This window comes from Chrysochloris asiatica, unplaced genomic scaffold (genome assembly GCF_000296735.1).
Source record: "Chrysochloris asiatica unplaced genomic scaffold, ChrAsi1.0 scaffold00280, whole genome shotgun sequence".
In the NCBI taxonomy this organism is placed as follows: Eukaryota; Metazoa; Chordata; class Mammalia; order Afrosoricida; family Chrysochloridae; genus Chrysochloris; species Chrysochloris asiatica.
The window spans coordinates 2,539,378-2,552,507 of NW_006408798.1; the positions used below are offsets into that span (position 1 = coordinate 2,539,378).

General features: G+C 41.1%; 1 protein-coding gene across 4 annotated transcripts in view; it reads left to right on the plus strand.

Annotated features, from left to right (window-relative positions):
- The window catches only part of PPP2R2B (protein phosphatase 2, regulatory subunit B, beta), a 701,789-nt gene extending 693,425 nt beyond the window's left edge, over positions 1-8,364 (plus strand). For all 4 annotated transcript variants that reach the window (XM_006874504.1, XM_006874505.1, XM_006874503.1 and 1 more), the window contains 2 exons: positions 4,071-4,162; positions 7,655-8,364. In XM_006874504.1, coding sequence (XP_006874566.1) covers positions 4,071-4,162; positions 7,655-7,934 — 372 coding nt within the window. In that variant the 3' untranslated portion in view covers positions 7,935-8,364. The remainder of the gene's footprint in view (positions 1-4,070; positions 4,163-7,654) is intronic.
- The last annotated feature ends 4,766 nt before the right edge of the window (positions 8,365-13,130 follow it).

Consider the following 13,130-nt stretch of genomic DNA (forward strand, 5'->3'; position numbering starts at 1 on the left):
ATCAGTTCCTCAGCACATGCTACCTCTTGAAATGGTTGACCATTGATCATTTCTTTTTGGTACAGTGATTCTGTATTCCCTCCATCTTCTTTTGATGCTTGCTGCATCATAAACTATTTTGTCCATAGAATCCTTCAATATTGCAAATTGAGGCTTAAATTTTTTCTTCAGTTCTTTCAGATACATAAATGCTAAGTGTGTTCTTCCCTCCAATCCTTTGCCTATTTCATGATAATATTTGACTTTGTCTTTGAAATTTTCGGTTCTGCTAATTGATTTCTCAATTAGCATCTCTATGCTGTAAAGCAATTTTCAGAGTCTCTTCTGCCATCCATTTTGGTTTTTCCTTTCCTTATTTTTAAAGGACTTTTGCTCTATTTGTGCATAAGGTTCTTCTGTTGCTCTTGTGGTCTGTGGTCATTAGTGTTGAATACACCCAATCTGTCCTTGAGATGGTCTCTAAATTCAGGTGGGATATGTTCAAGGTCATATTTTGGCTCTCTTGAACTTGTTTATTTTCTTCAATTTCAGTCTGAACTTGTATATGAGCAATTGAAAATCTGTCCCACAGTCAGCCCCTAGCCTTGATATTGAGCTTTTCCACCATCTCTTCCCCCAGATGTAGTCAATTTGATTCCGGTGTAATCCATCTGATGAGGTATATGTTTATAATTGTGTTTTATATTGTTTTAAAAAGGTATTTTCAATGAATAAGATATGTCTTACAAATTTTATCATGCAATTTCCAGTATCATTTCTGTCACTGAAGCCACATTTTCCAACTACTTACCATTCCTTTTTGTTTCCAACCTTTGCATTCTAATTGCCAGTAATTATCAATACATCTTGATTGTTTGTTTGATCCATTTTAGACTGAAGAAGTTGGTAGATTCTTCAGTTTCATCATCACTAACTTTAGTGGTTGGTGCGCAAATTTGATCAATTGTGGTATTAACTGGTCTTCCTTCAATTTCATCATCACTAACTTTAGTGGTTGGTGTGCAAATTTGATCAATTGTGGTATTAACTGGTCTTCCTTATAGGCATAGGGGTATTATCCTATTACAGACAGCATTGTAATACTTTTATTTATGATGAATGTTATGACATTCCTCTTTAATTTGTCATACCTGGCATAGTAAACCACAGGACTGTCATATTCAAAATGCCCAAAACCAATCCATTTCAGCTCATTAATGTCTAGGATATCGAACTTTACACATTCCATTTCATTTTGACAACTTACAATTTTCATAGTTTCATACTTTGTACATTCTGTGTTCTGGTTATTAATAATTATTTACAGCTATTTATCCTCATTTTGAGTGGAGTCCTAGAAGCAAATGTAGATCTCAAAAGCATTACTCCACTCACATCACCACGGTCAGCTCTACTTTGAGGAGGCACCTCTTCCCAGTCACTTTTTGAATGCCTTCCTTCCTGAGGAGCTTGTCTTACTGGCAGTACATGTAACAACATTCCACTGATAGTCACAGGTTTTCAGGGGCTAAACATTCAGAAGTAGTCTGCCTCTCCTTCTTCCTAGTCAGTGTTAGTCTGTAAACTCAGCTTAAACCTGTCCACCACGGTGACCCTTCTGTTATTTAAAATACTGCTGAACCATCTTCCTGTATAACAGCAACACACAGGCCACCACAGTATGAAAAACTGAAAGATATATGGAAAAAAGAGAGAAGCAAAGAAGTTGAAGGTATATGCTAAGTGGATGATTGTGATGATGAAAAAATGAACAAAATACAATAATAAGGTCAATGGATTTGAAGATTTGATACAATCAAGATACTAGCAGTAGTGAACTAAAAAGATAGCAGGGTCAGCGAAGAAGACTTTTAACAAGATGGACTGACACATGGCAGCAACAATGGGCTCAAACATAACAACATCTGTGTAGATGGTGCAGGACAGGGCAGTGTTGTGCACAGGGTTGCCATGAGTCAGAACCAACTTGATGGTACCTGATGACAACAACAACAGTGATAGAAAATTTCTCAGGGGGTACAGTTATCACAATGACAGGGTCTATAGTAACCAAAAAAGCAAAGACAAAACTCATTGCAAATTGTAAGACCAAGTAACTGACAGACCAGTCTTTCACACACAAATGAATGCAGGAAGAGAGAGTAAGGTACTCAAATTGCTCCAAGGAATAAGGAGGTTAGTTTGATGGCATGTCTCCAGAATCACTGAGAGCTTTAACTTTAGACAGAACAACTGTCTGAAGGCCATCTACCCTACCATAGGAAAAGCAGTGTCTTCAGGAACAAATCAAATTTCAGAGAAAGAAAGAAGGTGAAGAAAAAGACCAAAGAGGAGGTAGAGAATACTGGGGGCTTCAACAACTAGAGGGTGCAGGAGAAAGATTTATGTACTAGAATTCAAGACCACATGTGACAGTGCTTCAAAAAGTTTGCGGAAGAATTCCATTATCTTTTCATTCCATTTTTCCACAAACGTCTTGAAGTCTTCTCATATGTAGTTGAGAGGGTTGTATTATACCTGGACAATGAATAAGGAGATCAAAAAATAATTGGTATATTTCAATTATGGTGGCAATGAAGAAGACTGAATATACCTTGGACTGTCATAAGAACAAATTTGTCTTTGAAGAAATACAGCCAGAATCATCCTTAACAGCAAGAATGGCACAACTTTGGACATACTATCAGGAGGGAGTAGTCCATAGAGAAGGACATCATACTTGGTAAAGTAGAGGGTTAGTGAAAAAGAAGAAAGCCCTTAATGGACTGGATCAACACAGTGGTTCCAACAGTGGACTCAAACACAGAAGCAATTGTAAGAATGGCAGAGGACTGTGTATTGTTTTGTTTTGTTGTACATGACAATCCCTGTAAGTTGCAACTGACTCGATGGCACCTAACACAACAATAACAGAGTATTTCCTGTAAATACAAAAGAGAAGGCTGTAGGAACTGAAGTCAGAGAATGTGGTCTAGGTAATGTGCTAAGCAGTAAATAAAACACCCTTGTGGTCCTTTGGTCTCCTTTGGTGACTTAAGAGTACCCCCTCCCAGATTTACTCACAATAAACCTGGGAGGGGGTACTCTTAAGTCACCAAAGGAGACCAAGAGCCCGTTTGTTCTCTTACAGACTGGGGTATTTAAGGCAGTGTGGTCTGGGTACAGTTCTGGCGAGTTTACAATGGGCAGGGGTATGGAGATTTTCCTGAAACATGGAATTACCAGGGGAGAGGGTCTCCAGGTGTAACAAAGACCCAAGCTTCCCAGGAGACTGGAAGGTCAAGCAGGCCCCCATTCAGTGCCAATTGGGGGTAGTTGCAATGCCATTCTGTTGATCAAGCGCAAGGTCCTTCAATAACCAATATGTCAGATGTTTTATATGATGATAAAATTATAGAAACAAAAAAAAAAAATGGATGGACAAGAGATTGGGAGAACAGGGGTATTATTTTTTATACAGATGAGCAGCTAAGGTCTCGCTTGACAAGGATGTTTCATTTACTGCCCATCCCAATACCTAGAAAAGGAAATCATGTTTTATAAAGTCACTGAAAACAAGGGAAAACCCTCAATTACATGGACTGACACAAGAGTTACCACAATGGACTCAAACATATCAAAGAGCATGAATCTGGTGCACGACAAGGTAATGTTTCTTTCTGTAAGGTCACCATGACTTGGAGCCCACTTGGTAACAACCAATAGCAACAAACACAACAGCTCATCCCAAGCACATAGCAGGCATTCAGTAAGTATTTGTTGAACAAAAGATTGACCGAATGGTGCCCTGCAATGCCCGTTAGAAAATGGTCATCTGTCACTTAATGGGCCTGGTTCGAGGCCAAGGTCAACATCAGCCAACTGGTTTAATCCCCACATGACACGTTCACCATCCCCATCCTCCTGCCTCAGCATGGGCCAGGTTTGGGTCCAGACCCAGATCTAGCTGATCTGAAGCATGTGGACACTGTAAGAATTAACAGCTCATGTCAGAAGATGTTTGCAGAAATAACACACTTTAATTTAAAATGATTATTTACAAGCTCGCTCTTCATGTGTTTCCCCACTAGGTTCATGACTACCTCCGCAGCAAGTTGTGCTCCCTCTACGAAAATGACTGCATTTTTGATAAATTTGAGTGTGTGTGGAATGGGTCAGACAGGTAAGGAATGCTTGGAGACTGGGAAACTTCAAAAGATGGGTCCCCTCCTGTGGGTGATTTTATCCCAAGCAGGGTATAGCTGAAGGGACCTTAAAATCAGGCCCCAAGTCCTGGGAAGAGATACATTCTGTGAATTACTGGGTGACTTATGAGGTCAGACCTAGGAAGGTGGGAAGGCTATAGTAAGACTCTGGAATCCTCTTTCTGGACTGACACATGTAGTGATTTAACATTGACCAGAAAGTAATATCTTTTACATTCAAAACACTCAGAGCTAGCTCAACATGCTTAAAATGAAAATTAGTAATAATCCACTGGAAAATTCCATCCTGGACAAGTCAAATGAATGCACTCAAAATGTGCTTTCTCCATCTAAAACTATCCCTTGAAGTTGCTTGTGTAGACTTGGCTACAGGCCCTGGTGGTTCATTAGCCATATTCTAGTTGGCCTCATTTATCACATTCCCTGAAAGTGATTTATTACTGTTTTAAGGCCTTTGATTTCAACAATACTTCATACAACCTCCCAATAGTTCATTTTTAGTTTGACAAATACAGATGATTCTCTGACCTCATGAGAACTAAGTACAGGCTACTAGGGGCTGATTTAGTTCTATGGTGAAGGTAGCACCAAGAGCAGAACCTGGAAACACGGCAATACCGCATCTTAAGGCACACAGAGATTTGGGTTCTAAGTAGACCTGTACTGTCTCTCATTGTTTGCCTTTCTTTACCATGGAACTAAAATGAACCTCTCAGCAGATCTGGAAGGAATCTTCACCTGACCAGGGCTCAAATCCCACACAGGGCAGAATGAAGAGAGAACAAAAGCCCTCAAGGAGAAAAGTAGCCAACACTAGCTTGTCATTGTAGAAAACTAGAACATCTATTGGTCCCTCTGCTCAAATGTCCCCTCTTATCTTAGCCTAGACTTTATGTATCTTTATGTCCACCATTTTACTGATGCAAACCACAATCCCACTGAATTGTTTTCATCATCCCTTTTCCACAGTTGAGTAAACTGAGTCTCAGTGAGATAAAATGAATCCTCTCAAACTCATAAACTAGTCTCATAAACTAATAATTAGTAAAGACAAGAGTAGGAAGTTTTGAGTTTGAATCCTAAGATGATTCTTTTCATTACATCAGAACTAGAAAATGAAAGTACCGTGAGGCTCTTCTGTTCACTGCTCATCCCAAACACGTTGCAGGCATTCAGTAAATGCCTGTTGAATGAATGGTGGTTGGTGGTGGTTATGTGCCGTGGAGTCGGAACCGACTCATAGCAACCCTGTACAGGGTTTCTGAGGTTGTAAATCTTTACAGGAGCAGAAAGCCTCATCTTTCTCCCACAGAACAGCTGGCAGTTTTGAACTACTGACCTTGCAGTTTGCAGCCTGATTCATAACCACTACACTACCCCTCTAATACCTACTGGCAAATCAGCTTAGAAAATAGGCATCTAGCACCTTGGTGTGGCATTATGGGTTAATGCGCCAGACTGCAAAGCTGTTTGAACTGCAAGGTCGATGGTTCAAGGTCACCAGCTCCTCCTTGGAAACCCTATACAGGGTCGCTATGGGTCGGAACTCACTCGACGGCACTTAACAACAACAACAACATCACTTAAGAAGTCCTGCTCTACTCATTTAGTCCCCACATCTCTCCCCCTTAATGTCCCACTATCTAGAGATTTGGTTTAGGTAGTGTTGAGATTTTTCCAAAAGACACTTTATCTTAAAGAACAATCAGATCATAGGTAAGGGAAGGGAATCAATGAGGTAAAGTAACTATCTGCATATGCCCTGGAGTCAGCCAGATGGAGGTTTGGGTCTCAAGTTTGCCACTTACTGACAGTGTGACATTGTACAAGTTACTTACTTCTGCTCATTTGCAAATACCTTTTATGGGATATTGAAGTTTAAAGTCCTGGTGTGGCACTGTGGGTTAATGCACCAGACTGCAAAGTCATTTGAACTGCAAGGTAATCTGCTCCTTGGAAACCCTATACAGGGTCACTAGGGGTCGAAGTCCACTTAACAACAAAGTTTAAACAATGCCACAGAGATAAAGAGCTCAGCACAGTGCTGGACACACTCATCACAGTTTTCTCTGGTACAGACACAAACATTTTACAACATAGGTGTCTTGGTCCAGGATAACAAAATCTAGCCCTTGATGAATTTGCTTCACACAGATGATCAAGTGACTCAAAACGTACATATCACCCTTGCTGCAGCCCAATTTTGTCAGCTTTCCTTCACCTCTCTACACAACTAAAATCACGGAGAGAACAGATGGGTTGCTGTGCATCCCCATGCTACTCAACCAGCAAAAGCTTTCCCCAGAAATGAGCTCAGCACTCCAGAAAGCAGCCACCAGGCACTGTTATTGGAGGAATTCTATCCCATCTCCTGTCCAAGGACTTCCTCTCCATCCTTCAGCCTGTCACCATGTCTGAAATGTCACTACTAAAGATTTGTTCCCTTGTTCCTGGAAGCCTTTTGGCATTCGCGGATCCATTGTAGATACCCCTGAGAATGGATAACTCCTTGCAAATTTATAGAAACCATCTGTTAGTCTACTACAAAATCTTCCCTTTCCCCCTTCCCAGTCCTTTAAATTTTTTCATTTGTTTATGCTCTTCCCTAGTTAGCGTATGATGACATCCATTTCTACAAACGTGTTCTGAAAAGGCTAGTTCTTAGAATGGAAGCAGACACACCATGGGTCACTGAACTATGCTGTCAAAATTCTCCCACCATGTGGATGCAATAAAGTCCTAGAAGTCCGACAATGAGGGCTCACCTCTATGGCAACTGTATTTTCAGTTTGTACAATGATTAGTCGTTCAATTAGTTTTCAAAAATGTGTCAACTTTCATAACCTCATTCTAATCTCACAATCCTCATGTGAGGAGGGTAGGGATGATGAAATCCTTTAAGTCACTAGACTTGTTTACTGACTCAAGAACCAAAAGGACTCAACCAAACAAATAAAAGGCGGGTTATCATGCTCATTCATTAGCAGCCCCTGCTTGCTGCTCCTTACTCTTAGTGACTCAAAAGAAAGCCAAACCTTCACACAACAAAATCTTTTTTTTAAATAATAAAATTATACGACCATAGCTTTTGTTGTTGTTGTTGTTGTTTAAATAATACAACAATGATACCATAAACTAGGTTCCTGAGTGGTGCACATGGTTTGGGCTCGCCTGCTGAACTAAAGGTTGGTGGTTCCAACCCACCCAGCAACACTGCAGAAGGAGGGGCTGGCAATTTGCTTCTGTAAAGATTACAGAAAATCCCATGGCCCAGGTCCACACTTTAACACTGGGTTGCCATGAGTTAGAATCAATTAAGTGGCAACGGGTTTGGTTTGGTTTGGTTTGGGTTTACCATAAACTACTTATAGTGTGGTATCACGTGTGCGAAAAGGGCACCTAGGGATTTATCACTACCTCACTCACCCCGTTTCCCCTCTGCCTTACAGCGTCATCATGACTGGCTCCTACAACAACTTCTTCAGGATGTTCGACCGCAACACCAAGCGCGATGTCACCCTTGAGGCCTCGAGGGAAAACAGCAAACCCCGGGCTATCCTCAAACCCCGAAAAGTGTGCGTGGGGGGCAAACGGAGGAAAGACGAGATCAGTGTTGACAGTCTGGACTTTAGCAAAAAGATCTTGCATACAGCTTGGCATCCTTCAGAAAATATTATAGCAGTGGCGGCTACAAATAACTTATATATATTCCAGGACAAGGTTAACTAGGAGGACAAGTTATTACTTAATAATCTCACATACTGAATACTAGACATGTTTTTAAATGTTTCTTTGGGTCTTCATTTGATGCATTGACTTTAATCTCCCTCCGCAGAAAACAATTGGAATAGAATTAAAAGGAGTTCAACTTTCCAACCCCCAGTCCTAAGAAACTTTTGGTCAAACTCAGTAGGTTTGGGACACTTTTGTTTAGAATTGAGAGCTGCCAGCTAACAGTAATTCTCCCATAGTTGACTTGAATTTCTGATGCTTTGATTACCCGGTTTTCTCTGGTGGGTCCAGTGTTTTGTTCCTAGGTGTCTGCTGAGATAAAATGAGGTTGTCTGTAGTACTTAAGGAGAAAAGAGATAAGTTTTTTTTTTAATTAAGCAATTCCATTTGATTGAAAAATCAACAAAAAATAAACACCGTTTACTCTACTCTTAGAGAACTTCTTATTTTGTGAGAAATCAGAATTAGTCAGCATTGCCTCTTTCATCACTGGTTTGTTTTTTTCTTCCCTCTTCCATTTTCTTGTGAACAATTCCATTTTGAGGCAGAGATTTATTTCTCTTCATGAGGCTGAGAAAAGGACACAGAATGAGAAGGGAAGGGGCCTACCAACACTGCTTATATTCTCTTTTTGTAAGAGCCATAGAGACGGCCAGAGTATTTGGCTAGGAAATGCCATGAATGCTTTGGGGAACATAAAGCGAACACTTTCCCCACAGTGCTTCTCAGAGTCAGCTTGGCGAGGCCATGTGGGGCCAGATTCCATCTGCTGCTTTTTTACATTTGTTTTTTTGTCCTTTTAAATGGCTCTGTATAATGCTCTACTTAACACGTTCATTGACTTTTTCTCTTCAACCTTTCCCAGCTTATTTATACCAATGATTTCTAAAAGCTAAGTCTTGTTTGCTTATTCTCTGGTGCTCTAAACAAAGCAGTACGTTTGAGGCAGTGGCACCAACCCGCTTTTTGGGAAAGGTTGATCTGTCTCTGGGTGTGTCTCCTGAGAAATCCCCTCCCATCCTCCTGGGCTTCATAACCACAGATAATAAGCCCATTAACCTCCATTGTAGCTAGAAACAAAGATGGCTAATAAGAATGCAGATGTGTACAGTAAATCAAGCACTTCTAACGCACTCAGCCCAAGTTCCCCAACAGGAGAAAGACACAAGAGGACTCTCTCCCTTGAAATACAGAATCTGGAAGAATCAAGATGCTCTGACATTGGAGTGAAGCTGCTTGAACCTGAGGAGACTTGTTCATTCCCTCTCCCCCACATTGGGAATTACTTCTTAGCAGCCCCTTTCAGTGAGTGCTATATGGAATACCTCTAAGAAGGAGACTAGATGAATTTAAAGGGTTTATAAGACAGGTGATCTAGAGAGGAGGTGGGCAGTACCCAAAAAGATGGATTTAGTGTCTCCATATCTAAAGCTAATTTGTCATACTAACTCATTTCCCCTAATTTACATTTAGTGAATGGAAAGTGTCTTGAGACAAGAATGTTTTGTTTGTTTGGTTGGCTGGCTGGTTTTCTACTTATAGAACTTTTTCCTTTCAGCTTGTGGGTATATTACAAGTCCCAATGTTCAAGTGAAATTTATTTTGAAAAAGAAGAAAAATTGTGAAGACACCCTATAGTTCAATGCTATCCGTGTAGACAGATTTGGGGCAAGGGAAAAAAAACCTCTGACTTAAGTGAATACAGTTTTGTAGGATGCAGCCTAATTTTGGAAACCCTGAAACATGAACAGATACATCTCATAATTGAGGAAGCATCCTAATTAAGATGTGGCTTTCTCTTTCACTTTCCCTGCAATGAAAGCCTCTCTTCAGACAGCTCAAGTAAAGTGACCCAGGTGGAAACTCTCTTGGCAGGCAGCCTGCTCTGACTTCGGACAGTGTTCTTGGAGGACACAAGAAAATGTCAGAAATTTCTCCAACTCACAGATAATGTTGACAGGGTTGAAGCACAAATGCGTTATTGCCCAAGTTTACCATCAGCTTCCTCTATGATCTGTCTCCCACTCCTCTTGCACCCAAGTCCACTGTCTCCACCAGGTGGGGTTTGGGATGGACACCTGTTTCTCAAACTTAAGCATCAGTTCACCTCTGTATTACTTTTCATTTATATCAGGCTGCTAATCTCAGGGTCAGCAGTTCGAAACTACCAGCTGTTCCGCAGGAGAAAGATGAGGCTTTCTGCTCCCGTAAAGATTTACAGCCTCAGAAATCCTATACAGGGTTGCTATGATTCCGAACCGACCCCACAGCCCATAAACACCACCATCACATGACCTTTTTAAAGCAAGATATAACCTACTCCAAAGAAATAATATTCATGAAATGTCAGGTTTGATGCACCACTTATTTTTCCTAACATTAAAATAATCATATCGCCATTAATAAAACAAACGTGTTCGTGCACCACCTAAAACCTTCTTGTTAGCCACACAGAGCTTGCTTAACACACTTTGAGATGCTGGTTAACTGATGTTACAGAACATTTAAGCTTTTGGATGCATAAAAGAGTCATGATGGATCTGTACTGAAGTCAAGATTGCTCCCCAGAACACAGAAAAGAACAATTATGGTCACAGAGCTGCAGACCATCTGCAGGGCATCTGTGGACTCCAATTGAAAGCCCTTGCTCTAGTCCATGAAGTCAAGGGTTTGCTCTCAACATGGTGCTGTGGGATAATGCACTAGGCCACAAGGTCAGAGATTCAAATTCACCACCTGCTCCTTGGAAACTCTAAATAGGGGCGCTATGTGTCGGAACCAACTTGACTGCACTTAATAACAACAACTAAAGTTTGGCAGCTTGAATCCACCCAGCAGTCCCATGGAAGAATGGCCTCGTGATCTGCATTCATAAAGATCACAGCCAAGAAAATCCTATGGAGTCTCCATAAGTCAAATTCGACTCAACAGCTAACAGATTTGGTTTGGTTTGTAGTTACTCTAGTCCAACCTCCTTAGCACAGAGATGTACAATCTGAAATCCAGAGACTAGAAGGAATTTCCCCAAGACTATAGCACTAAAGCAGTGGGAATCCATCAAGAAAAATATCTCAAGACTCCTAGACAGGAGCAGGAGAGGTCAGGCCATAGAGATTAGCTCTCAGACAATGATAACCACCAGCATATTTCACCAATTAACTGCTTTGTGCCAGGTACTAAATTAGGTGTTTTACCTTTGTGATCTCCTTCAGCCCCAGTACTGGTGATATATTTCATGGTTGGTGGCACATAGAAATCAGTCTCCTTTCCAGCTGACACGACATGCCACTTGAAGACATATTTGTCCTTTAATGTTTTCGAGAGTTTGTTTTGGGCTCTTAGGACTCTAAATTACTGGATACTGCAAGTTCTGCTGCTTGGTATGGCTGTTGTTAATATCAGCCATCACTTTCCAAATGGACGGTGTCAGCTGACTTCCAGGGAAAAGGAGAGCCACACCTTCTGAGCTTTTATCAAAACCATCCTAATGCAGCATTCTTTCAGCTTCTAACATTTAAAAATAAGCAATTCAAAAGCTGAAGTTTGGCAGATATCCATGTTTTCTTGTGAGGAGGAGGAATATGAAGTGGAACAAAAAAGGCAAGCCAGCATGAAGTATTGTGACATATAAAGGTAGATAAACCATAGGAACCATTTTGCTTAACTCCTTCAAGTCTGGTTTCTGCCATCTCATTTACTGGGGAAGGGGAACTTTAAACCCCTCATTGTTCTTCTGTTCAACCCAACAATATCAACATGTGCTATAAGAATTATTATATTGTGGGTTATATTACATTGTGAGTTAATGCACTCGACTGCAAGGTTGGTTTGAACTGCAAAGTTGGTGGTTCAAGTTCACCAGCCACTCCTCAGAAACCCTATACAGAGTTGCTATGAGTCGGAACCGACTCCACAGCACTTAACAACAACAACAACACACATATATGTGTTGTTGTTAAGTGCCGTGGAGTCGGTTCCGACTCATAGTGACCCTGTACAGGGTTTCCAAGGCTGTAAATCTTTACAGGAGCAAAAAGCCTCATCTTTCTCCTGCGGAACAGCTGGTAGTTTCAAACTGCTGACCTTGTAGTTCACAGCCTGATTCATAACCACTATGCTACCAGAGCATGCACTCTCTTGCTCTCTAACTGCTGACCTTATGGTTCACAGCCCGATTTGTAACCACTACGCTACCAGAGCTCCTTATATAGGAACCCAGGCATGGGAGGCAATTGCTGTACAAGTTTGAAGGTAGAGGGACCATCATGAAACTAAAGTTCTTTTAGTTCAGTGCCCCAATGAGTCAGTCATCTCCAGTGTATTTCTTTTGAACATCCCAGGGTCCATTTTAGTAAACGATGCTTAAATGCTAACTGGCCACATGTCAGATGATTTTCTACCTTCAAACTTGTAGAGCAATTGCCTAAAACTTACCTCCACCACTTCCTCCCATGCCTGGGTTCCATTCTTTCCTCAATGCCTTTGCTGACTAATCTTCAGGGCTTAAGGAAAAAACCTGTTGTTGTTGTTGTTGTTAAGTACCATTGAGTCAGTTCTGAGGACTCCAAGGAAAACCCTGTTTTTAAGTACCACCAAGTCAATTCCTACTCATAGTGACACATACAGTTTCCAAAGAGCATGGTAAGTTTGAATAGCCAACCTTGTGGTTCAAACCAACCTTGTGGCCCAGAGGTTATTCTAAAGCATCACACCAGGACTACAAAAAAACCATAGTAGGCCTGAAAAAGAGGTTGATACTACAGTCTGGTCTTAACAAGGGAGACTTTCCTTTTTTGCCTTCTTCCATGATGGAATGAAACATGTATTTTAGACAATAACCCAAAGACACCATGGAGAAACACGTATACTGAAGCATAATCTATTGTATATCTATTACTATCTATTATTTTTGTTCAGCGCCACTAAGTTGGTTCTGGCCCATAGCAACCCTGTATAAGGTTTCCAAGGAGCAGCTGGTGAGCTTGAAGCACTGACCTTGCAGTTCAAATGACTTTGCAGTCTGACACATTAGCCCACAGCGCCACACAAGGACTCCACTATCTATTCTGCATCCGTCATATGTCCTGTACTTTCAGGTCTTGAAGACTGTTTTCCACAGGAGTCAATTCCTGATCAATGGCAAGAACACGGGACTAGGAAATAGGAAATATGGCTCTTGGTCCTGGCTCCACT